At 48.8% G+C, this 23145-nt stretch overlaps 1 protein-coding gene and 1 long non-coding RNA gene across 4 annotated transcripts in view; one reads left to right on the forward strand and one right to left on the reverse strand.

Moving 5' to 3' along the window:
* The window catches only part of EVA1C (eva-1 homolog C), a 75978-nt gene extending 59069 nt beyond the window's left edge, over positions 1 to 16909 (reverse strand). For 2 of the 3 annotated variants that reach the window (XM_042998953.1, XM_042998954.1), the window contains exon 1: positions 16476 to 16909. In XM_042998953.1, coding sequence (XP_042854887.1) covers positions 16476 to 16635 — 160 coding nt within the window. In that variant the 5' untranslated portion in view covers positions 16636 to 16909. The remainder of the gene's footprint in view (positions 1 to 16475) is intronic. The other variant, XM_007090480.2, reaches the window with a different exon arrangement.
* Positions 5292 to 6606, forward strand: LOC107180406. Its single transcript, XR_001511173.2, has 3 exons — positions 5292 to 5893; positions 6002 to 6058; positions 6269 to 6606. It is a non-coding gene; the product is annotated as an uncharacterized LOC107180406 (long non-coding RNA).
* Positions 16910 to 23145: the final 6236 nt, after the last annotated feature.

Here is a 23145-nt window from a genome sequence, read left to right on the forward strand (position 1 = left end):
CACTCGGATCAATGGAACAGAATAGAGAACCCAGAAATGGACCCACAAACGTATGGCCAACTAATCTTTGACAAAGCAGGAAAGAATATCCAATGGAATAAAGACAGTCTCTTCAGCAAATGGTGCTGGGAAAACTGGACAGCGACATGCAGAAGAATGAACCTGGACCACTTTCCTACCCCATACACAAAAATAAACACAAAATGGATGAAAGACCTAAATGTAAGACAGGAAGCCATCAAAATCCTCAAGGAGAAAGCAGGCAAGAGCCTCTTGGACCTTGGCCTCAGCAACTTCTTACTCAACATGTCTCCAGAGGCAAGGAAAGCAAAAGCAAAAAAGGAACAATTGGGACCTCATCAAAATAAAAAGCTTCTGGGGGCACCTGGGTGGCTCAGTTGGTTAAGCGACCGACTTTGGCTCAGGTCATGATCTCGCAGTTTGGAAGTTTGAGCCCCGCGTCAGGCTCTGTGCTGACAGCTCAGAGCCTGGAGCCTGCTTCAGATTCTGTATCTCCCTCTCTCTCTGCCCCTCCCCTGCTCACACTCTGTGTCTCTCTGTCTCTCAATAATAAATAAATGTTAAAAATTTTTTTAATAAAATTAAAAAAAATAAAAAGCTTCTGCACAGCAAAGGAAACAATCAGCAAAACTAAAAGGCAACCGATGGAATGAGAGAAGATATTTGCAAACAACATGTCAGATAAAGGGTTAGTATCCAAAATCTATAAAGAGCTTACCAAACTCAACACCCAGAAAACAAATAATCCGGTGAAGAAATGGGCAAAAGACATGAATAGACACTTCTCCAAAGAAGACATCCAGATGGCTAACTGACACATGAAAAAATGCTCCACATCACTCATCACCAGGGAAATACAAATCAAAACCACACTGAGATACCACCTCACGCCTGTCAGAATGGCTAACATTAACAACTCAGGTGACAACAGAGGTTGGCGAGGATGCGGAGAAAGAGGATCTCTTTTGCATTGTTGGTGGCAAGGCAAGCTGGTGCAGCCACTCTGGAAAACAGTATGGAGGTTCCTCAAAAAACTAAAAATTAGAACTACCCTACGACCCAGCAATTGCACCACTAGGCATTTATCCGCGGGATACAGGTGTGCTGTTTCAAAGGGACACATGCACCCCGTGTGTATAGCAGCACTATCAACAATAGCCAAAGTATGGAAAGAGCCCAAATGTCCATGGATGGATGAATGGATAAAAAAGATGTGATATATATATATGTATGTATACATATATATACATATATACACACACACACACACACACACACACACACACACACACACAATGGAGTATTACTCGGCAATCCAAAAGGATGAAATCTTGCCATTTGCAACTACGTGGATGGAACTGGAGGGGATTATGCTAAGTGAAATTAGTCAGTCAGAGAAAGACAAATATCATATGACTTCACTCATATGAGGACTTTTAAGAGACCAAACAGATGAACGTAAGGGAAGGGAAGCAAAAATAATATAAAAGCAAGGAGGGGAACAAAACAGAAGAGACTCTTAAATGCAGAGAACAAACTGAGGGTTGTTGGGGGCGGGGGGTTGTATGTGGGGGAGGGATGGGATAAATGGGCAAGGAGCATTAAGGAAGACACGTGCTGGGATGAGCACTGGGTGTTATAACCTAGGGATGAATCACGGGAATCTACTCCTGAAATCATTATTGCACTGTATGCTAACTAATTTGGATGTAAATAAATAAATAAATAAATGAAATGAAATGAAATGAAATGAAATGAAAAACTCATTTCCTCATGGTATAGTGGTTTTTTTTAAACCTTTTGGGGGCCACGGACACCTATCTGGCAGTGTGTTGATGTTTACGAACCCTTCTCACAACGACGTTTTTAACGCACAAATAAAATACACGAGGCTAAAAGAAAAAGAAAAAGAAAAAATAAACATACAGATGGATTACAAGCGTGCAGTGCTTTCCAGTAGGGTCCCAACTTTGGCTGCACCACAGAGTCACCTCAGGGGATTTAAAAACGTCAATGCCCAGGCCCCAGCCCAGAGATACAGATTCACTCAGCCTGGGGTGAAGCTTCAGACATCACTACATTGGAAAAGCAGCCCCCCACCCCCGCCCCGAGGTGATTCTAGCATAAAACCCAGAGGAATGACAAACAGCCTGGGGTATTGTGAAGCGAGGGGGGAGCTCTGAGCTGGGGATCTTTCTGAGCCCCTCAGCTCCGCTTCATGTGAGAGCTGATCCTGGGAGCAACACAGTGACTCAAGCCAGGTGCCGAGTCCCGGGTCCCGTCTTGGTCCCGCCACCATTAAGCTGGGAAACGTCCTGGTCGGTCCCTTCCCCGTGCCCAGCCTGGGTTCTCTCCCCCGTGGATGAGACCAAACGAGGGCAGCCTCAAGGCACAATGATTCACCAGCACTTGCTTCTGGGGGCCCCAGGGCTCCAGGGTGGGTTGACACAGGATGACAGCCTCAAAGCCTTGTGACATCCAGGTGGCAGAAAAAGAACCAGGTGAGTCGGGCTGGCCGACTTCTGGTATTGCTGGCAGGTCCTGTCACAGTCTGGGTGACTCCCTAGAGGCTCCTCCCTTCCCAAGGACTGAAGTCTGGGGAAGTTCTTGGAAAAGGTGCTGGAGGAGGAAGGGGACACGAGTCCTTCTCCAAGCGACAGAGAGGAAAGCTGGGGAGGCCAAGCTCCCGAGGGGCAGCTGGGCACCTGCCACTGGCCCTTTCACGAGGCAGGTCTGACAGAGGCTCTGTGGGAAGAAGGTGCTAAGGAAGGTGCTCCGTCCCGATCCCAGAACTCCACTTCTGCCCCGCTCTAGACTCCCCTTCTAGAACAGCACTGCTCAGGGGGCGCCTGGGTGGCTCAGCTGGTTGAGTGTCCGACTTCGGCTCAGGTCATGATCTTGTCATTCCTGAGCTCAAGCCCTGTGTTGGGCTCTGTGCTGACAGCTCAGAGCCTGGAGCCTGTTTCAGATTCTGTCTCTCTCTCTATCTCTCTCTCTCTCTCTCCCCCTCCCCCGCTCTCACATTTTCTCTCTCTCTCTCTCTCAAAAATAAATTAACATGAAAAAACAAAATTAAAACTGCACTGTCTCAGGTTGGTGGCCCCGGCCATGCATGGCTATCGGGCCCTTGAGACGCGGCCGGTCAGACCTGAGATGTGATGTGGTAAATACACACCAGATTCCCAAGTCTTGGTGAGCCGAAAAGAAACGTAAACATCTCATTAGTAATTTTTAACGTATTCATCTGGAAACGAGGACACGTTGGGTGAAAAAAAATTTGACTATGGAAATTCATTTCACCTCTTGCTTTCACTTTTGCCAACGGGGCTACCAGACTAGCTGGCATTACATCACATTTGTCCTGCACGGCTCTGTTCTAACGTGTGCGTAATGTCCTGTGCACCACACTGCCCTGGCAGAATTGTATTACAGTCCAATGGAGAAAGGGTTTCGTACGCAACGGCATCAGTCCTGGACCCCTAAAAGCCCATCAGTGAGAAGTGCTTACCACTTCCCCCTGTGGTTCACAGACTTCTGTGATCCCGGCAAATCCACTCCTCCCCACAGCCCACGGAAGGGCCGATACCGTCAGGGAATGTCCATTCCTCGCAGCTTTCTTGAATAACAAAACGATAATTACGTTAATTTACAACCTAGCCCTCAGCACCGTGATTTTAACCCCATCTGTGCGGCTGAACCACACACATCTGACCTCCGTAAAGTAAAGCTTTCAATGAATATACCGGACCTTGTATACGCCACCTAATGCTTTACCTTCCCACAGAAAGAGAAGATGTGGGTAATGAAAATAAACGGTGCAGAGTAGACTCAAGTCTACATTCCAGAAGGTTCCACAGGATTCCCCGGAAATCTTTGGTTTGGGTTTGGGTTTGGTTTGCATGTGACTGTCTGACTGCCTTCTAAGGATAAGAGTCCCTTTGCTTTTGTGCGTGTGTGTGTTTTAGCTACATAGACAGGAGTAATTAATTAAGACGTGCCCTCTGGTCAGGCCTTCTTCACATTAACTGATCTCGACCACGGAGAGCTGAGGCGGGTTTATGTGTGTTCTGTTTCCAGGCACTGATCTTCTCCATGGTCTGATTTTATCTCGGACCCAACCTGGTATAATCCATGCTGTGTGTAGAGTCTCCACGTTAAGTTTCCCATTATGGAAACAAACAAACAAACAAACAAACTTAAATTCAGGGGCTGTCTAGGTCTTTAAGGGACTTTTCCAGAAACCAGCAAGAAAGAAAACAGAGGCTGTTCTGCTGAGGTCTGGTGATTCCGGATGTAGGACCCCAAGTGACTGGTTTGGGTACAAAGCTACTTCCATAACACGGATCAGTGCTTGGCAACCACCTACTACAACTTATTCATAGTTCAGTTGAACCCAGGGGTTGAATATGATGCTTCGATTCTTTCTTTCTTTTCTTTCTTTCTTTCTTTCTTTCTTTCTTTCTTTCTTTCTTTCTTTCTTTTTCTTTCTTTCTTTCTTTCTTTTTCTTTTCTTTCTTCCTTCCTTCCTCTTTCTTTCTTCCTTCCTTCCTCTTTCTTTCTTTCTTTCTTTCTTTCTTTCTTTCATGTAGTACCTGATCTCTATGCCCAAGAGAAGGCAGAGACACAGAGGACAAAATGGGTATACATTAAAATAAACATATATGTGATAAAGAAAAACCACTGTTCACTGTTTAATGTTCTGGAAAGGAAACAACTAGGAAAGAGAATTTTCATAATAAATTTTTCCTGCTTATTTTTATAGCATCAATACTCAGAAGTAAATACCGAATGCATGAGGCATTTGGGAAAATCAATAACGTCTTTAGGCCTGCATTTTCAAAATTGCATTGAAACAAAGAAAAGTAAGATCTTGCAAGAGGATCCTCTGAAAAAAATACATATATGCACAAAATACATATATACACAAAATCTTTTGCATATATAGGTATGTACATATATACGTGTATGTATATATAAACACAAATAGGTTTTTACTTTCATCGCAGGAAATCATTTCATTTTACTTTACTTTTTGTTTACATTTTTTAGAGAGTGAGCGTGAGTAAGGGAGGGGAAGCCACAGAGGGAGACAGAGGATCTGAAGCAGGCTCCAGGCTCCGTGCTGTCAGGACAGAGCCCGACCTGGGGCTCGAACTCACAAACCCTGAGATCATGACCTGAGCTGAAGTTGGACGTTCAACCTACTGAGCCACCCAGGTGCCCCTGGAAGCCATGTTCATTTCCAAAACATACTAGTCTTTGCTTAAGAACATGATGCCTTTTTGTAAAACGGGCATCAAGGGAAGGTGCTTTGATCTCTCATATGAACTGATTCTTGAAAACCCAGGTTCTAGCACACCAAATAGGCAGGGACGAGAAAAAGAGCAAAGCCCTCCTGTTGGACGGCATTCTTACATCACCCACTTTAAAATCAAATCTGAAACAGAGTTCTGACAGGCCTGCTATTTTCTTCAGTGCCAACAGCCACACAATAGACCTTTTTTTTTTTTTTTTTTTTTGGACAAAGCTCTTAAAATGCTTGGAGATTCAGATGTACTGAGTCACCAGGGTTCACAAACACTGCGCACCCGTTCTTGCGGGTGCCCCGTCCCCTCCTTTGGAAACGATACTATGTTTTCTCTGTGTTTGGCCGAAGGAAAGAAATATTTTCATTAGACTCGCAAGCTGTTTGAAAGAGGGTGACTGGGGAGGGGCAGGTCTGAAAGTGGGTGGCTGTCCTTTGATCTGGTGGCCTCCGAGCAGGGGTGGCAAAGTTACCATTTTAGAGGGACCTGTTGGTTTTCCTTCCACGCGGCGTGCGCGCTGCAACGGTGCTCAACCCCACGGCCACATCGGCTTCAAGCGCGCCCTGGTAAGTGCGTAACATTCAGCACCGGGCGTGGTGAACAGTGTCGCTCTGGAAGAACACTCTTCCTGCAATTAGCCCTCTTAGAAACATCTCGAACTTGTCTCTCTGCAGAGTGTGTAACACGCAGCACCGAGAGGTGGACGCAACGCTTCACAGACACAACCGTGGGTATGATGTGCCAGGAGCCGTGTGAATGAGGGTGTGCAGGGGTGGGTGGGGGTGGGGGTCGTAGAGAGCAGGTGCAAGAGGGACCGGGAGGAAAGGAGGAGGAGGCGGGGAGAGACGCTGCCGAGGGAAAGCAGATCTAGGCACAGTTTTTGTGACTTACACTCTCTCTTTAAAATGCAAACCAAATTGCACCCCCCCTCCCCGTCACAGGACTGCTTCCCCGAGTTGTGAAATAATTGAGAGGTGTTGCAAATGCATCCACGCGCCGCGAGTGAGCAACCCACTTCAAGTCTGAACACGTCTCCCGAGGGATATTTTAGCTTGACGATAATGATGGCGAGTGTGCGCGCTTGAAATCAGGAGGGCAAAAGGGCCCGAGGCAGAGCCAAGTTCCTTGGAGGGAAGGGGTGGGACTGGGAGCCACGGGGGGCGAGCGGGTGTAGACGCGGGAGGTACTGGCTGCATCTCTGTTTCCTGGGCTTTAAAGACACTGCTCTTGGCGGCCGCAGAAGGCAAGCCGGCCTTGAAGGAGGGCGCCAAGGAGCCGTGTCTAGGCCTTCCAGACCCCCCCTTTGGTTATTACAAATTTTCCCCACCCTCCTCTGATGCTGAACGTGTAGCAAATAAAACAGGGACACGCCAACTGGTCTAGCCCAGTGTTCCTCAAGCCCAGGGATGGGGGTCATTCCTTGTGGCGGGGGCGGGGGGGAGGGGGCTGTCTGTGCGTTGTGGGTGGCTTAGCAGCATCCCGGGCTCCCGCTCACTAAGTGCCAGGAGCGTGGCTAGTTGTGACAAATAAAATTGCCTCCAGACATTGCCAAATATCCCCGGGGGCGAGGGGATGGTATCTCCCTGGATTGGGAACCACGGGTTCAGTCTAACCATTAGGCCAAACGAAGTTTTCATCAGGTAAAGATAAGTCATCTAGTAGAAGGACCATATGGCATTTTTGGTGAAAGTTGACAACCCCAAATAACATGCCTGAACCAACCAGAGATGAGGACAGAAGTCTGAGACAAAGGGCTTCAAAGCACTGGCTTATGGCTTTAGGGAGCCATAACACTATTTCAAAAGAATTCTGGAGAAAAAAAAAAAAATCCTGGGGCATCTAACTTAAAAAAAAAAAAGGTAAATTAGAAGAGTGGAACCTTTACACTTGAACTCCAGGGCTTAGAGAGGCAGAACAGACAAGACCTCAAGACCTGCTCAGTGGAATTCTCCACAGCCTGCTGTGACCACTCCCACAGAGTGGGTCCCACAGCTCTGGGTCTTCGAGATCCCTTTTCATCCTGAGGCTGTGGACGGGACCATCTTTGCATTCTGTCTAACCTGTGCAAAAACCATTTGGCATTATTAACTTTGGAAGGCACGTTTAGTGGTTCAGGACTCAGAGAATGGAGGAAGGTGTTTAAAAATGCTATCCCTTGGGGCACCTGGCTGGCTCAGTCAGTTAAGCGTCCGACTTCAGCTCAGGTCATGAACTTGAGGTTCATGAGTTCGAGCCCCACATCAGGCTCTGTGCTGATAGCTCAGAGCCCGGAGCTTGCTTCGGATTCTGTGTCTCCCTCTCTCTCTGCCCCTCCTCTGCTCGTGCTCTCTCTCTCAAAAACAAATAAACATTAAAAAAAAGAAGGCTATCCATGGGGCACCTGGGTGGCTTAGTCAGTTCAGCATCAGACTTCAGCTCAGGTCATGATCTCATGGCTTGTGAGTTCGAGTCCCACGTCAAGCTCTGTGCTGACAGCTCTGAGCCTGGAGCCTGCTTCAGATTCTGTGTGTGTGTGTGTGTGTGTGTGTGTGTGTGTGTGTGTCTGCCCCTCCCCTGCGCTCTGTCTCTCAAAAATAATAAACATTAAAAAAAATGCCCATCCCTTAATTTTACAACCAAATTGACAAAAAAAAAATCAGACAGGTGTGTAAGTCTGATTTGGGGTTCAAGTACATTTTTTTCCAGCAGAAAAGGGGCTATAAAATTGTATGCATTCCTTGAAGTGTATCCCTCAAAAGCTGTACAAATTGGGCCTTTTCTGGATAAGGTCAAGTATTCTCATTTCCGCCTGTCTCCCATCGAATGGGCAGAGAGAGACAGGGCTTGGTGACCCAGGTCTCTCTTGTACCAGAGTACAGTACGATGATTTATGATTTCTGAGCCTGAGAACTTCAGAAGCTGCTGAACATAAAAAGAGTGAAAAAATCTCCTAAGTCAAGAGGAAGAAAGGAAGAACGTGGTAGCACAGCGCTCTTCTCAGACCCTGAAACACTACTCTGAAAGCTGTCACGAGTACGCATCACACTGGCCCTTGCAGACAAAAAGGGTTATTTTATCCAGATTATTCCCCCACATTGCAGGGGAAAAGGGACTCATTTGTAATCATCAAAAGAATGCTGACAGACTTGAAATGGGATTACATTCTATTATACTCATCCGAATTAAAGATTTGTTTTGGAGATCATTCTTAGGTTTCCTCCTCCCTGTTCCTCCAACCCCAAATGAGGCGATTTGTATTCACGAGACATCTGAGGCAGACATGAAATCAGACAGTTTGCAAACATACATTTCAGATTCGGTGGCCTGAGTTTCGAATTTTAATGTTGCCTGGTTCTCTGTGTGTGGAAAACTTGGCTCTCGGGTCAAAACAAACCCCAAGCATCACTTCATTCCCTAGCTTATTAATGCAAGAGAAATTTCATTTCAGGGGCCTGAGTGAGCAAGTGACACAGGTGTCCAGAATGCAGGTATGAAAATGTAAAATCTCTGCACGGGCAGAGTTGTCTGGGAGGTCTGTGAGCACACTACTAAACCCTCAATTCCACGCTCTGTGGTACCATTCGGAGAATGCGACCTGCCAAATCGAGTACTGACCCTTCGAGTCTCTTTGTGTCTGTGTGTCCACGAATCGACTGAGAAGGAAGTTTCCCCAGGACAGGACTGGCTCTTTAGGGCAGCCCTGTATCATACCACACACAGCATCTGGTACCTGAAAGAACCGAACATTTCCCGTTCTTTCATACTGAACACCCATTGTGTAGTCACCGTAGAACTGCTGGCCACCTGGGGAGCAGGCGTGGGTACCTCAGGCTGGAAGTCATAAGGCAGTAGAAGAGCTCAATTCGGTCAAAAATCTGTGTCTTGACTTCAGCTGCCAAAAGGACAAGATAGCTTCAAGAAACCTCCTGCAGGCAGGGAGACGGTAGTCTCTAAGAAGGAGGACAGAGCAGGAAATGTAGGCAAAGTGCCATTCTTTGTACCATTACTTTGCTCACCATTTCTTTTCTTTATAACTCAGTCCTTCCTTCTAGACTCAGTGTCCTTCTCCATGAAGGACATCCTTTAGTAGTCCTTTCAGTCAGCATTTATCGGTGGTGAGCATGTCTTCATTTCACACGCTGTCTAGAAGATAGTTTAGCTGGGTATACAGTTCTGCTCTGACAGGTTGTTCTGTTTTGTTCCATCTTTCCAGAACCTGGAAAAATATTTCACTGGCTTCTGGCTTTCACTGTTGTGCTGGCAAAGACTTTATAGATGACATTTTTTCCTCTCTTTTTTTAAAGACTGTCACTTTGGTTTTAGTATTTTATGCTTTAAATACAATAGGTATAAATTTATTTTTGTTTATCTTCCTTGGGATACATGAATCTGAATTTTTCATTAATTCTTGAAAATGGATTCCAAGATAGTATCACTTCAAGCATTACCACTCCCTCATTTTCCATATTCTCTCTTTTTGGAATACAGATCCGATGTATGTTAAACCTTCATTCCATCTTCCATATCTTACAAACTTTGTTCCATATTTTCCATGCCTTTACCTTTTTTGCTGCATTCTAGATAATTTCTCCAGCTTTATGTTCCAGTTCACTGATTCTCTTCAGTTGTATATGATTGATCTATTAAGCTTTAGTTTCAATGAATATATTTTTCATTAGTATAGTAGTATTAGTACAGTTAGCAGATATATTTTGCTCGTTTTCAAATCTTTATCGCCTTTCATTCCTTAGTCACATTTTAGCTTTGCTCTTTTATTTGCTTTTCTGTTTTTAGTTTTCCTCTGTTACTGAGAACTCTGTTGTTTTTATCACTGGCTGTTGCTCATATAATGTAGTTTGGACTGTGTGTTCATAACCAGGATTTCATCAGTAGGGGTCTTATAGAGTCTGTGATGATGTCTGTATGTAGGGAGCATTTGTGTGTGTGTGTGTGTGTGTGTTGCCAACTATCTTGGGGCACAATCAGTTTTGGACAATTTTGCTAGGGTCTCTTTCTCTGCTCCTCCCCCCGCTCTCTCTCATGCTCTCTCTTCCTCAAAATATATAAATAAACTAAAAAAAAAAAAAAGAATGTATCTGACCAATTTTAAAAAATCAACATACAGTTTTTAGAAGAGTGTCTGTCTGGGGCGCCTCATTAAAATAGTGACTGAGTATCATAAAACTTCAGAGAGCCCTCACCTCTACCTTCTCGGTTCATTACTTAGCTTGAATGACAAGAGTATGGACTTTTGAAACCAGACAGTTATTGGGTTCAAATCCTGTCTCTACACTTAACCAGCAGGTGTAAAGCCAAGGTAGACGGTGAGATTGGGGGCAGAGGCAGGTAACTGGGGAGTAGGTGTTCATTCTGCATGCATCACCCCCAAAGTGGCGCCTTTGCAAGAATTTTAAAGATGTTGACCGGGTGGCTGAGACCGGTGACCTCCAAATCTTTAAAATCACGAACGTCAGGGGCGCCTGGGTGGCTCCGTCGGTTAAGCGTCTGACTCTTGGTTTCGGCTCGGGTCACGTGGTTGGTGAGTTCGAGCCCCACGCTGGGCTCCACACTGACAGCACAGAGCCTGCTCAGGATTCACTCTCTCCCTCTCTCTCTCTCTCTCTCTGCCCCTCCCCTGCTCTCTCGCTCGCTCGCTCTCAAAATAAATAAACCTTTTAAGGTTGAAACCTTTCTTTTTAAGGTTCTTTTTAAGGTTGAAACCTTAAAGAAACCGATATGAAAAGACAGAGGTTCTAACGTTTTCCTCCTACATCTGTTGGATCGCCTCGTGTACGCACCCAGTTTGAATGGCCGGGGTCAGAAAGATGCTGAAGGAAGGAACGGAGAAAGGGCGGTGTATTCAGCAGGCAACTGGCATAGCGGTGGTGGCTCCGTGAGCTGGTTAGGCCGATGGTGGCCCCGTTTCTTCTCTAGCCTTGCCTCCCCCCCCACCCCCCCCCCAGCACCCACACGGGCCAAGTGCCCCAGCCGCCCCCACCCCCGCCCTGCGCAGGTCAGAGCCTGAGTCCGCTCTGCCTCATAGCTGGGTGGTCTTGGACAAGTGAGTTAACCTCTCTGAGCCTGGACGAGTACTTACTTCACAGGGTTGTCAGGAAGAGGAAATGAGATAACACAGCGCTCTATGAACTCTTTCTCCCTGCCTTTCTGTCCCTTCCCCGAAACCGCTGCTAGGCTGCCCTTTCCAATAAAGTGCCTGGGAGAGCAAAGCCATTAATAATGGAGTCACTCGCTGGCCCCGACTCCTCTTCTCTGCCGCAGAAAGAGCCAGCAGAACACTTTTCAAATGTAGTTACTTTCCATGGAAACAGACTAGCAGTCTCAGAGCTTCTCTTCATCTCTCCTCTTCTGTGACAGCTGCACAATCCTTCAGACGTTTGGTTTGTTTTTCTTTGGTTATGAGCTGGCTTTTCATCCCATAAAATTTCTGAAAGGGAAGACAACCCCCGAATAGAAGGGCGGTGTGACTAGGGCGTCAGAAAATGCAGAACTCCGGGGCGCCCGGGTGGCTCAGTCGGTGAGGCGTCCGACTCTTGATCTCAGCTCAGGTCACGAGCTCACCGTTCGTGAGTTCGAGCCCCGGGTCGGGCTCCGCGCTGACAGCGTGGAGCCCGCTTGGGATTCTCTCTCTCTCTCTGCCCCTCACGTCCTCGCGTGCTCTCCCGCTCACAAAATAAATGGATAAACGTTAGGAAACGAGGGAATAGAAAGTGTAGAACTTTGTGTGCGTGTGCTGGCATGCAGGGACAAACTGGTAGCTGGGAAAATCCAGTCCTGGTCTCCCTGGTGGGGAGCCCTGACCCTGACCGGGGGTGGGGGGCGGGGTGAAGGGGCAGCCAGTCGTGCCCGTGTGCCCCCGAACGAGCTGATGCACACAGGAGGTAGTCCAGCCCTCTGATCACCCCGAGCAGTGGTTCTCAACTCTGGCTGTACTAGAATTGCCTGGGGGGCTTTCAAAAATGAGACCCAGGCCTGGCTCTCCCCACACCAGTTACACGAGAAGTCGGGGAGTGCTGCTTGAGCACCCACACATTGTTCACTGTCCAGCGATTCTAATGCACAGGCAGGGTTGAGACCCACTGCTTGCCTGAGCAGAACGGGAAGGTTCGGCCTCCCCTAAATGGACACCTGTGTTCCCTCCATCAGGACCCGAGACTTCAAGATCGATCGAATGACCATTTTTCAATATTCTGAGATTCCTGGCCAGTGAAACCAGGAGCTAGGGTTGGGTTTATTTGCTGAGCTGCAAATGATGTGGGTAACGCGCATCACTTCCTGTTTGCTTGGGCAGGGAGCAGGACATCTGCCCAGAGAAGCCCTTCCATCTTTGAGGCCTGGGGACAATTTGGTGCCAGGAAGGCCTTTAAGGGCTGCCCCCACTCCCCTTGGGTTTCATCTTCCTCCCCTTCTGCTTCCCACATTCATCACTATATGCCCTGGGGTAAAACCAAATGTGCGAACACAGGCTCACGACCTTTTTCTAGGACTCCAAGTGGGAACTAGAACAATTTTCCACCCCTTCCCTCCCTGCCCCCCTTCCTCCACCTCCCTCTCAATAAGCCCATCAATCACTTTGAATGGAGAGAAAAATCACCAAAAAAATGAACAGGACCCGAGGGCAAAATAAGTTTGAGAGACACTCTGGAACTCTTTAAAGCAGGACAATATACACAGGATCCTTTGCTTTTGATGGCTGGAACCCAAAATGGCATCCCCCCCCCCCTCCTCTCAGCCCTCACCCCTACCTTGTTCTCTGAACAAAGATGATGTTGGCATTATGCTTCTATTTGAGAAAAAAAAAAAAAAAATCAATGATCAGTTTGGACCTCTCAGGCTAAACCCCCAATTTGGGAATGCAGTCAAAAAAACAACAACAACAACAACAAAGAAAAAAACAAACCAACAAAATAAATAAATAAATAAATAAATAAATAAATACAGAACTCCATCCCAAGGAGGAAAAAGGAAAACTGAGTGCATCTAGGCGTGGGATTAAGGATCACAGGCACTAATTTTGCATGAACTGCTCTTGTCTTCCTGGGATATGTTTTTAATGCAGTGATGACAGCCTTCCAGTGGCCACTGGCAGCATCTCAACATCTTCGGGGATGAGCGCGAAGGGGGTGTGTGGGGAGGCTGTTTCCCAGCAGGCTTGGAGGTGATTAGCACAAGTCACGAGCAAGCAGGGGGAGGAGGCGGCCAGGACACAGCCCCTGGCTTATTAAGAGTGAGATCCGATGCTGGAATCCTCAGGGCAAAAAAAACCCAATGACCCAGGAAAACTACACCAGCTGACAGCCTCAGGAAAAGGCTGAAGGAAGAGTTGCAAAGAAGAGAAAGGCTTAAGTAACTTTCCAAAACTCTGCACTGTTAATCTCCTGGGAGGCCCTATACTGTACACACAATGGCTGGGACCCCTGATATTCGGGTACTTTCTTTCATGTGGAAACACCATCCTTTCTCCATCCCCTTCTTCCCAGGGCGGAGGGCTCCCAAGTTCCCTCCACCCTCCCTCAGCTTCAGTTTTTGATGTGTCCCTCGTTTAGAAAAACAAGCAAGTATCTGCATTGTGGATTGCTGCTCTCTAGGGCTGGGCTATTGTTGTCAGGCTCCGTGGAGGACGGGGCAGGGGTGGGGACTGTCTCCTTACAGGCCTCTGGTTTCTAAACACCCCTCGAAGTGCACAAAAAAGAACAAGACCACCTGTCCCCAGGAAAGCAGGCATCCGGTTTGCCCCCCCTCCCCCCCACCCAGGGGTTTTGGAATTAAGTGATCAGTCTCCACGGCTTTGACTAAAGCCTTCAACTGAACCCTCAGACCCATCTTTAGAGCTGGGGAATTGTCCTCAACGCTGTGTATCACACAGTTAGGAGGTCCCTAAAAGTTTCAAGTCAAATTGATCAACTTTGAAAGACCCCTGAGCCTTCTCTAACGTTTCCCCAGTGCCGCACATACAGCGTTTAGATTTAAACCTGAATGTGTCCGTGCTTTGAGAAGACGGCGTTTTTTCTTTTCTTCTCCCAAAAAGGTTCCCTTGACCCTTAAAAAAAATTTTTTTAATGTGTATTTACTTTTAAGAGAAAGTGGGGGGAAGGGCAGAGAGAGAGAGGGAGACACAGAATCCGAAGCAGGCTCCAAGCTCTGAGCCGTCAGCAGAGCCCGATGTGGGGCTCGAACTCACGGACCATGAGATCATGAATGACCTGAGCTGACGTTGGACGCTTAACTGACTGAGCCACCCAGGCGCCCCCCCCCCCCCTTGACACTGTCTCCCTAGTCCTCAGGTCTCTGGTGAGCAAAGGTGATTAGAGGAAAGAATGGGGGCTACTTGTGGATGGACCTGGCATTATCACCACCTACTGCGGACTCAACGAGTTTTCAACCCTGGAATTCAAGTTCACACCGAAAGCAGAAGGAAATATTTTCCATCATTTGTATCATTTAGAAGAACATGTATCAAAATATCCATTTCCCTATCCCTCTGTGACAGCCAAAGCACTATAATGTACAATGTAATATACAGAATACAGACAATTCCTAATGTGGGTGATAACCTGCAGGCTGCCGGGAGTATTGCAACTGCTTCACTAAAGACAGAGTGTCTATAATCTGTGAAAACAATATAATGGTCAGACCGCGATTTACCTAAAGCGCTATTTTTTCAGTTGCAATGATGTCACACACGCAAAAAGGGCTTGTCAGCTTTCAATTCTTTCCTTACTAGTCAGAGCTACAGGGTGGCTGAATCAGAATTGCTCTCCATAGCTGAGATCAGCAAATATAAAACTTTTCTAGCAGCCAAGAAAGTTCTATTACCACAAAAAAAAAAAAAAAAAAAAAAAGTCAATATCACTTGAAAAGCATTTCCCTCGCACATTTACCACAGCATTCTGACCCTGTGGTGCTCGATTTTAAGGACCACGGTTTGCTTGCCAAATAGGCATATCTTGGCTTCCTTCACTAGGTAGAAACACTGCCTTGATATTAAATATTCAAAGCAAAGAACCTCTGACCCAAGGGCTCTCAGCTAACAATGACATTCTCTGTAAGTAAACTAGAAACCCAACTCAGCTTCTGGTTTGCCAGTGTTCTCTGCCATGTATTAGTCTATTGCAGGACAGGGTGAGCAGTGACTCCGTTTACCATGATTGGATTGCAAAAGTCCCTGCAGGCAAAAGCCTAAACTTGGCAGAAGATCCCTGGAGAAGAGGGGGGGGGGCAGGGAGTGGGGTTCAGAGCTGCCTCCTGGGGTGGGCAGGGGCTGGGAAAGGGTGAAGGCATCCAGCCTCACCAGAGGGAGACCCAGGTCTGTTACAACGGTAAGGACTTTGTTACTCCAAGCAAGTGCAGCGGTAACATAAGAATGTGGCTCCTACAACCATCATCAACACAGAAACTTCTCTCACTTTGTGGTGCCACACCTACAGCCCCAGAACTGAGATAAGCTGTGGGAGCTTTGGTCTGAGTCTCCCAGAAGAAAAGCCTCACCGTTTACTGGGAGGAGAAAAGCATTTTTGTTAAGAAGCCTGGGACTGGAGGGTGGAGGGCAGGTACCATCTGGCAGTAAAGACCCTGAGTCTCGGTTCTGTACATTTCTCCTCATCCGGCACACAGACCTCCCGCCCGGCTGGCTTCCCATCCCTGCCTGCCGGCGCAGACTTCAGGTCAGATGTCCCCAGGACTAGTGTCCTTACATGGGCAGGGTGGAGGCTGGCTGGGGCGCACCCGGGCTACCCGGGTTTGCGAGTGGCAAACCAAGTGAAACTCCTCGGATCACAACACGTGTATTTTACAGCGCTGGGTGCGGCACCGGGCACAGCTTAAGGGGCCTCCAGGGGACACACATCCTTCAGAGGCGGGAACCTGGTGCTGGGACCCGATGCAGGGAATTTGACGAGATAAACACCGGGGCGAGAAACTCCAAATGTTACCCATCCTTCCTTGGAGAGGGGAGGGACTCCTCTGCCACCGCTCCACACGGAGCCACCTCTGCCAAGGGCTCACACCAGGCAACAAAACTGGCTATGAGCGTGCCTCAACTTCAATCCAACCCGTCTGTGCTCCCTCGGGAGGCTGCCCCCAGCCGAGGTATCACCTGAGCGCACCGCAGCGCGGCGCCGGGGGCGCAGGACGAGGGAGGGCGCTTCTTACCAGAGAAGTCCGTGAGCGCTGAGATCTCTTTGGAACAGACCAGGACAGTGCAGTAGAAGAGGCGCAGGAGCTGCCCAGGAGGCTCTACCTGCCTGCGGAGTCCAGGATGCTGCGCGGGCTGCGGCGCGGGCGGCGGGCGCGCATGGCCCGGCAGAAGCATGGTGCCCGGCGCGATCCAGCGCGGGCGCGGGCCGGGGGCTCGATGGGGGTCCCTGGGCGGAGGGCAGCGTCACATGGCGAAGCGAGTCAGTGGCCAGCGGCTCCGTGGCCCCCCCGCCACCTCCCGCTCAGGCTGCCAGAGCCTCTTCCCGGCGCAGGCCGGTACCGGCTCCCCAGCAAAGGGGAGGGGGCGGAGAAGTGGGGCGGGGCGAGGAGCCCCGGGAAGGATCCGCGTAGTTTCCCCGAGAGGAAATCTCCGCTGCCGCCCCGCGGGAGGAAACCGGTGAGGGGGGGGGGTGGTGTTGGCGAAGGGAAAGTGCAGCCTTAGCGCGCCCGGCGGGCTGCGGAGGCCGGTCCCTGGCGAGCTGCCCGCCGCGGAGGGCGCCCCCAACAGCGCGCCGAGGGCCGCGCAACTTGAGCGCCTTCCACGCCTGGGTCCCCGCCCCGGAGACGGCCCGGCACCCCTGGCCCGGCCCGCGCTGGCCCGGTGCCAGCCTCGCCCTGGCTGCCGGAGGAGCGCGGCCGGTGCCCGTGACGCACTTCGGAGCCAGCGCCGCGGGTTGAGCCCAGGAGCCCCCGGGGCGGGGCCGAGGCAGGGGCCGCGAGAAGGTGGGGTCTTGGAGGTGTGTGACTACAGCACCGACGTCCCTGCGACCTGCTGCGCGCCTCGCAGTAGAATCACCAAGCACGCACAGTTCTCCCCATTTCTTGGAAGAGGAGACTGAGACTCCGCGCTTTGCCGGAGCTAACGCAGCCAGGACGCGAACGAGTGGGCGAGCGCGGGGTTGGGGGAGGGGGGTTCAAAATGGGTCAGAAGACTCCAGAGCCGGTTTCTTTCTTCTGGTTGGGACTGTGCGCTTCCTTTGGGTACTGGTTGTCCGCAGCGCTCAGAGGATCTGACACTGGCCGGGCATAAATAGCCACCGAGCGCTGATAATTGGGCTTTGTTTTAAAATGGGCCACCGCATCTTTCTGAACCTCTCGATTACGCGCAGTGTGACCCAGGCCCAGCCCGTGGGCGAGGAACGGGTTGTGTGGCCGGGACTCGGGTACATAGAGGACAAGTGCGTGGGAAGGCATGTGGACTCGTGGCTTCGCGCGGGGTACGGGTACCTGGGGCTCCAGCGACCCAAACCCCCTCGGACAGGCCAGTAGACGCGGGAGGCAGGGAGGAGGGCTGGGCGGGCGGGCGCTCGGCACAAAGTGTTCCCGAACACCGCGGGGAGGCCCTGCCAAGTTCTCGGCGGGCCTGACGCGGAAACGTAGATAATGAGGCCCAAGGGCGGGACCAGGCGCACTGCCCCAGCGGGCTCCCAGATGCGCTGTGAGGGCCGCACAGTACGGCGGCGGGGAGGCCTGGAGAGAGAAAACCAAGACGCGCTGATCTACCCGTGGGACCCTCGTAGAGATACGCGAAAGGATCCGGGGGCGGGGCTGGGTGACTGGAGTCCCACAGTGCTCCAGCAGGAGCAAGGTCAGAGGGCTTGGTATTTCCCTCCCCTTCCTGCCTGCCAGGAGGTGGGGTGGCAAATGCTAAACCTCCATATACGTTCAGGGGGACCCACTCTACTAGGCACGATGAGTTTCAAATTCTATATTAAAATACTCAGCCTTCTTGGGGTGCCTGCCTGGCTCAGTCGGTAGAGCATGTAACTCCTGGTCTCCGGGTTGTGAGTTTGAGCCCCACGTTGGGTGTGGCGACTCCTTAATTTTTTTTTTTTTTTAACATTTCAAAAAAGGACTCGACCTTCTCAATAACTTTTGGACGTAACTATTAGTATGCACGTTCTAGGTTGGGGAAACTGAGGTGGGAAGGTAGGTAGGGATGCATAGCACTTAGCAGCCACCCTGTAAGTAACGTTTGCTCAATACCCAGGTCCCTCATGTAGTTTCCATCCCATGTGTTCACCCATCTGGTTGGGTGTGAGCTGCTGTGTGCTGGGGAAGCTGGCACAGGAAGAGAACCTGGCTCCCACAGAGCTGGGGGGCTGCCCCCAGTCTTGTAGGCATAAACTGGCTTTCCAGATGCCAGTGTGGGCTCTCTTACTAACTGTGCACCCCCAGGTTTCCTTCTCTGTAAAGTCTCAGACTTGTGATGCTTTAATTAGTTGGTACAGGTGACATGGGTAAGACAGGGCCTGGAACGAGTAAATGCTCGGTCCATATTAGTCATTATTGCAGACAGGAAGACAGTGATTGGACAATCAGGAACTAAAAGAGGGCCAGGGAACAAAAGAGGCGGAGCCGAGTGGGAGGGAGAGAGGTGTTAGGGGCTTTTTAAATTAAAAAAAAAAAAAATGTTTTATTGAAGTATAGTTGACATAGCATGTTTTGTTAGTTTCAGGTGCACAACATAGTGATTTGACAATACTGTGTGTTACAAAAGGCTCACTGCGGTAACTATAGTTGCCATCTGTCCCCCTGTGTTGCTACAATGTTATCGACTATATTCCCGGTGCTGTACTTTTCATCTCCATGACTGATTTATGTTATAACTGGGAGTTTGTACCTTTTAATGAGCTTTACCTACTTCACTCATACCCCCAGCCCTCTCCCTTCCGGCAACCACTGATCTGTTCCCTGTATTTATGAGTCTGTTTCTTGTGTTTTGTTTGTTCCTTTGTTTTGTTTTTAAGGTAAGGCGAGTAACATGAGAAGAGTTGGCCAAGCCACAGCTAGCCAAAGCTGGGTGTCTGGGAGGGCGAACATTTTAGAAAAAAAGGGGCCAGCATGTGTGAAATCCAAAAGGAGCATGGCTCCGTAGAAGAATGGAGAAAAGTTTAGAGGGAACCGGGCAGAGATGAGAGGGCAGACATGGTGAGGCGGACAGGTTGTTGGCAGCCAGAGCTCAGGGACCCAGAGACTTTGGTGAGCACTTCCATTTTTACCCCAAGCCCTTGTGAGCATTGCCATCGGTACCGTAAGCCACCAAAAGGTTGTTAGCCGGTGAGGGAGGTGACCGGGTGTGCGTTGGGAAAACATTGGGCTGGCTGCTAAGAGCCCCTGGACTGGACGATTCAAAAGTGGGTCCGTGGATTTTTATACCCCAAAGAAGTGAAAACAGGGACTCAAACAGGTACTTGTAAGCCACCATTCACTGCAGCATTATTCACAATAGCCCAGAGGCAGAGGCAACCCTAGTGTCCATCAGATGAATGGATAAAGAAAATGTGGAATAGTATTTAACCATAAAGTGGAATGACCTCTGGCACCTGCTACAACATGGATGAACCTTGAAAACATTATACCAGGTAAACTAAGCCAGACGCAAGATGATAAACATTGTATGATTCCACTTACGTGAAATATCTAGAAAAGGCAAATTCACAGAGACAAAGTAGAGGTTCCTAGGAACTGGGAGAAGGCAGAATGGAGAGTTATTGCTTCATGGGTACAGAGCTGTTGTTTGTCGTGATGAAAGAGTTCTGGAAATACATAGTGGTGATGGTTGCACAACGTTGTGAGTGTAATTAACACCACTGAATGGTACACTTCAAATGGCAAATTCTATAGGTTTTTCCAACTTCAAAAAATTAACAATGTATTCCAAAAACCATCAAAACTGTGTGCTTTAAATGGGTGAGTTGTATGGTGTGTGAATTATATCTCCATAAGGCTGTTGTTGTTGTTTTCAAATCTAACAAGAACATCAGAGTTGGTCCGAGAGGGATGGCCATGGGGAAGTGACACCAGGAGGCTATGGCTGTGCTTTGGGCTGGGGCTTTGCGGGCGCAGAGAGAAGGGGCAAGTGGCCAAATTGGAAAGGCATTGGGAGGGGGTGGATAGTGCTGGATGACCAGGCGGCTGTGGGACACGGGACAAGGGACCCTGAAGAGAAACTCCAGCTGCCCTCGGCTTTGCCCTTAAGCTGCTTGCTGTTAAACTGGACTGTAGTCCTAATCTGATCTCTTTAAGGATTTTGGAAGCTTGGATGCCTGGGTGGCTCAGTCGGCTAAGTATCCAACTCTTTATTTTAGCTCAGGTCATGACCTCACAGTTTGTGGGTTCGAGCCCTCCATCGGGCTCTGTGCTGACACCGTGGAGCCTGCTTGGGATGCTGTCTCTCCCTCTCTCTCTCTCTTTCCCTCCCCCTTCTCAAAATAGATAAATAAACTTTAAAAAGAAGAATTTTGGAATCTTGCAAGAAAATCAAAGAATTCCATTTATCTTCCTCTCTAGACCCCACACTTCCAAGTCCCTTTATGCCCCGAACCAAATGGAAACCAGTTACTGCCTATGCCCATTCCCTCTCTGTAAATATCGTACAAACACCTCAACCCTGGGGCACCGTATAAACTCTAAGGACAGGAAGATGGGAAGAAAGCACGCACTTCAAAGACAAGGAAACTCTTGTAAAAATCAATCTGGGGCATGAAGAGCAACCTTTCCACCAAGATAATTTTCCCCTGAACTCTTTCTCCTATGATGGAATTTTAAAAATCACAAGTAATCACAGCCACTTGGGTAATTCAGCACTACTGCGGGAGCCGGAATCAAAGCAAATGTAGTCCGAGGAGAATGAACCAAACAACAGTGCTCCTTAAATGTCAATACTCACAGCAGCCCTTTGAGATATGTACTAACCAGGACCAACTAACTGCGTCATTTACTGGTCTAATGCAAAATGAAAGCGAGGGCTTCGTATTCAAAAATAATTAAGAGTTTCAAGATCGTGATAGCAGAGCATTAAGACAAACATGGGTGGGGGGCACCTGGGTGACTCAGTCTGTTAAGCGTCTGACTCTTGGTTTTGGCTCAGCTCATGATCTCACGGTCTGTGGGTTCAAGCCCTGCATCAGGCTCTGCGCTGACAGTGTGGTCAGTGCGGAGCCCGCTTGGGAGTCTCTCTCTCTTTCAAAATAAATAAATAAACATTAAAAGAAACCTACAAAGACACAGGAAGCAGGTGGATGCTGGTATGGAGTAACAGTGTTCCTTTCTATGCCATGGCACCATTGGAGAGTCTTGACCCTCCTTGCACGCATGTGAGAACTGCCTCTGCACCTGCCACATTTATTCTGGGTGAAAGGCACCTGTGCAGGACATTGTAAGTTCCGTGCCTTTTTTCTTCTTCTTCTTTTGAAGCAATCCTGCCCCTTCTTTCCAGCTCTAAGGAACATTCCTATTTTCCTTCCTTTGGAGACCCTGGCTACTTCCCTCTCCACGGAGGCAAGCCTATTTTGGAGGCTGTTTTTGTGCCATGTGCTCAGACTCCAGTCCTGAGCCTGACCTCTCTCCTCCACCATCAAGGTAAGGCTTTGGGCTTTCAACAAAGACAGGCTGTAGCCGTCCTCAGAAGACATAAGCCACCATTTGTGAGCCTCAAAGAAACCAACCTTTCAGCTCAGCAGAGTGAGGCCGAATGTTGTCCAGAGCTAAAAAGGCTTATTTTTAGAAAGCAACAAATGGTGGTTTGTTTATAGAGCTGGCACCAAAGAGCCACATCAATAGCAAAGAGCCTGCTCACTAAAACTGAAAGCTGGGGGGTGCACTAGGAAGGTTATGTAGGGAATGTTTGGGCCCAGAAGCCTGTGGAAGGAGGCCTTTAAGAATATGTGCACAGAACTGATGTCTGTATGACAGTCCATTCAAAGTCAAAGGCATCAAGGGCAATAATGTCTACATTGCCATGCCTGGAGGCATTTAACCTCCCTGCCTTCATTGTTCGACATCTGCAAAATGAAAAGCTTGGACCATAAAGCCCATTGTGGCTCTAAAAGCCCATAGCCTATTTAAATTAGATGTGGAATTTCAGAAAATTGGGCTAAGTCTATACTGATTCCTTGACATTCCTTGATGTTTTCTCAAATACATATTTTCGTTCATTTTTTTTTTTTTGTATATGCTGTTTGTTTCTATGTGAATCATATTTTTTCTCTTTCTTAAAGAAGAAAAGCAGCACAAGCAAACTTCTGGGGGTTCTTGGAGCATTGTGGATGATTGATTGGAATCTGATCCGTGGGAGTTTTCAGGGTGAAAATTCCCAAACATGCAAAGCAGTAAACTCAGTTCCTGAAGGGGAGCAGACCCTTCCCCCGCAAGATGTGAAGGTGCTGGGTTCCCATGGAAGCTCTAAGGCTTTCCTGCTGCCTTCTAGCAAGCGCTACAGGAAGCCAGATCTGCCTGAGAGAGACCCTAGTCTGCTCCAGGGACCCCTAACCGCCTCTCCACCCTCTTGTCTCCTCCTCCCTTCCCTGTTGGGGACCAGGCACCCTCCCTCCCTAGCTCTCTGCCATCAGAAAGGAAAGTGTGCTGATAGAAGGAAACTGTAGTATGCTGGAAAGAAGCACATAAACTAAGCTTGCCCTGCAGGCTGGCACAACCTAAGGCAATGGTGAATTGTATGGGTCTTGTGCTCAGAGTTTGCGCACACAGGTTCGAATCCTAGCTCTGCCAGTATGGACTCTAGCGGAAGGTGGTGCCGTTTAGAGCTAATGTAGCTGAAAGACTAATCAGAGTCGAGGTCTTATAGGTGGTAGCCATGGTAATAAGTGTAACCATTTAATGGACT

The sequence above is a fragment of the Panthera tigris genome, chromosome C2, assembly GCF_018350195.1.
Source record: "Panthera tigris isolate Pti1 chromosome C2, P.tigris_Pti1_mat1.1, whole genome shotgun sequence".
Taxonomy (NCBI): Eukaryota; Metazoa; Chordata; class Mammalia; order Carnivora; family Felidae; genus Panthera; species Panthera tigris.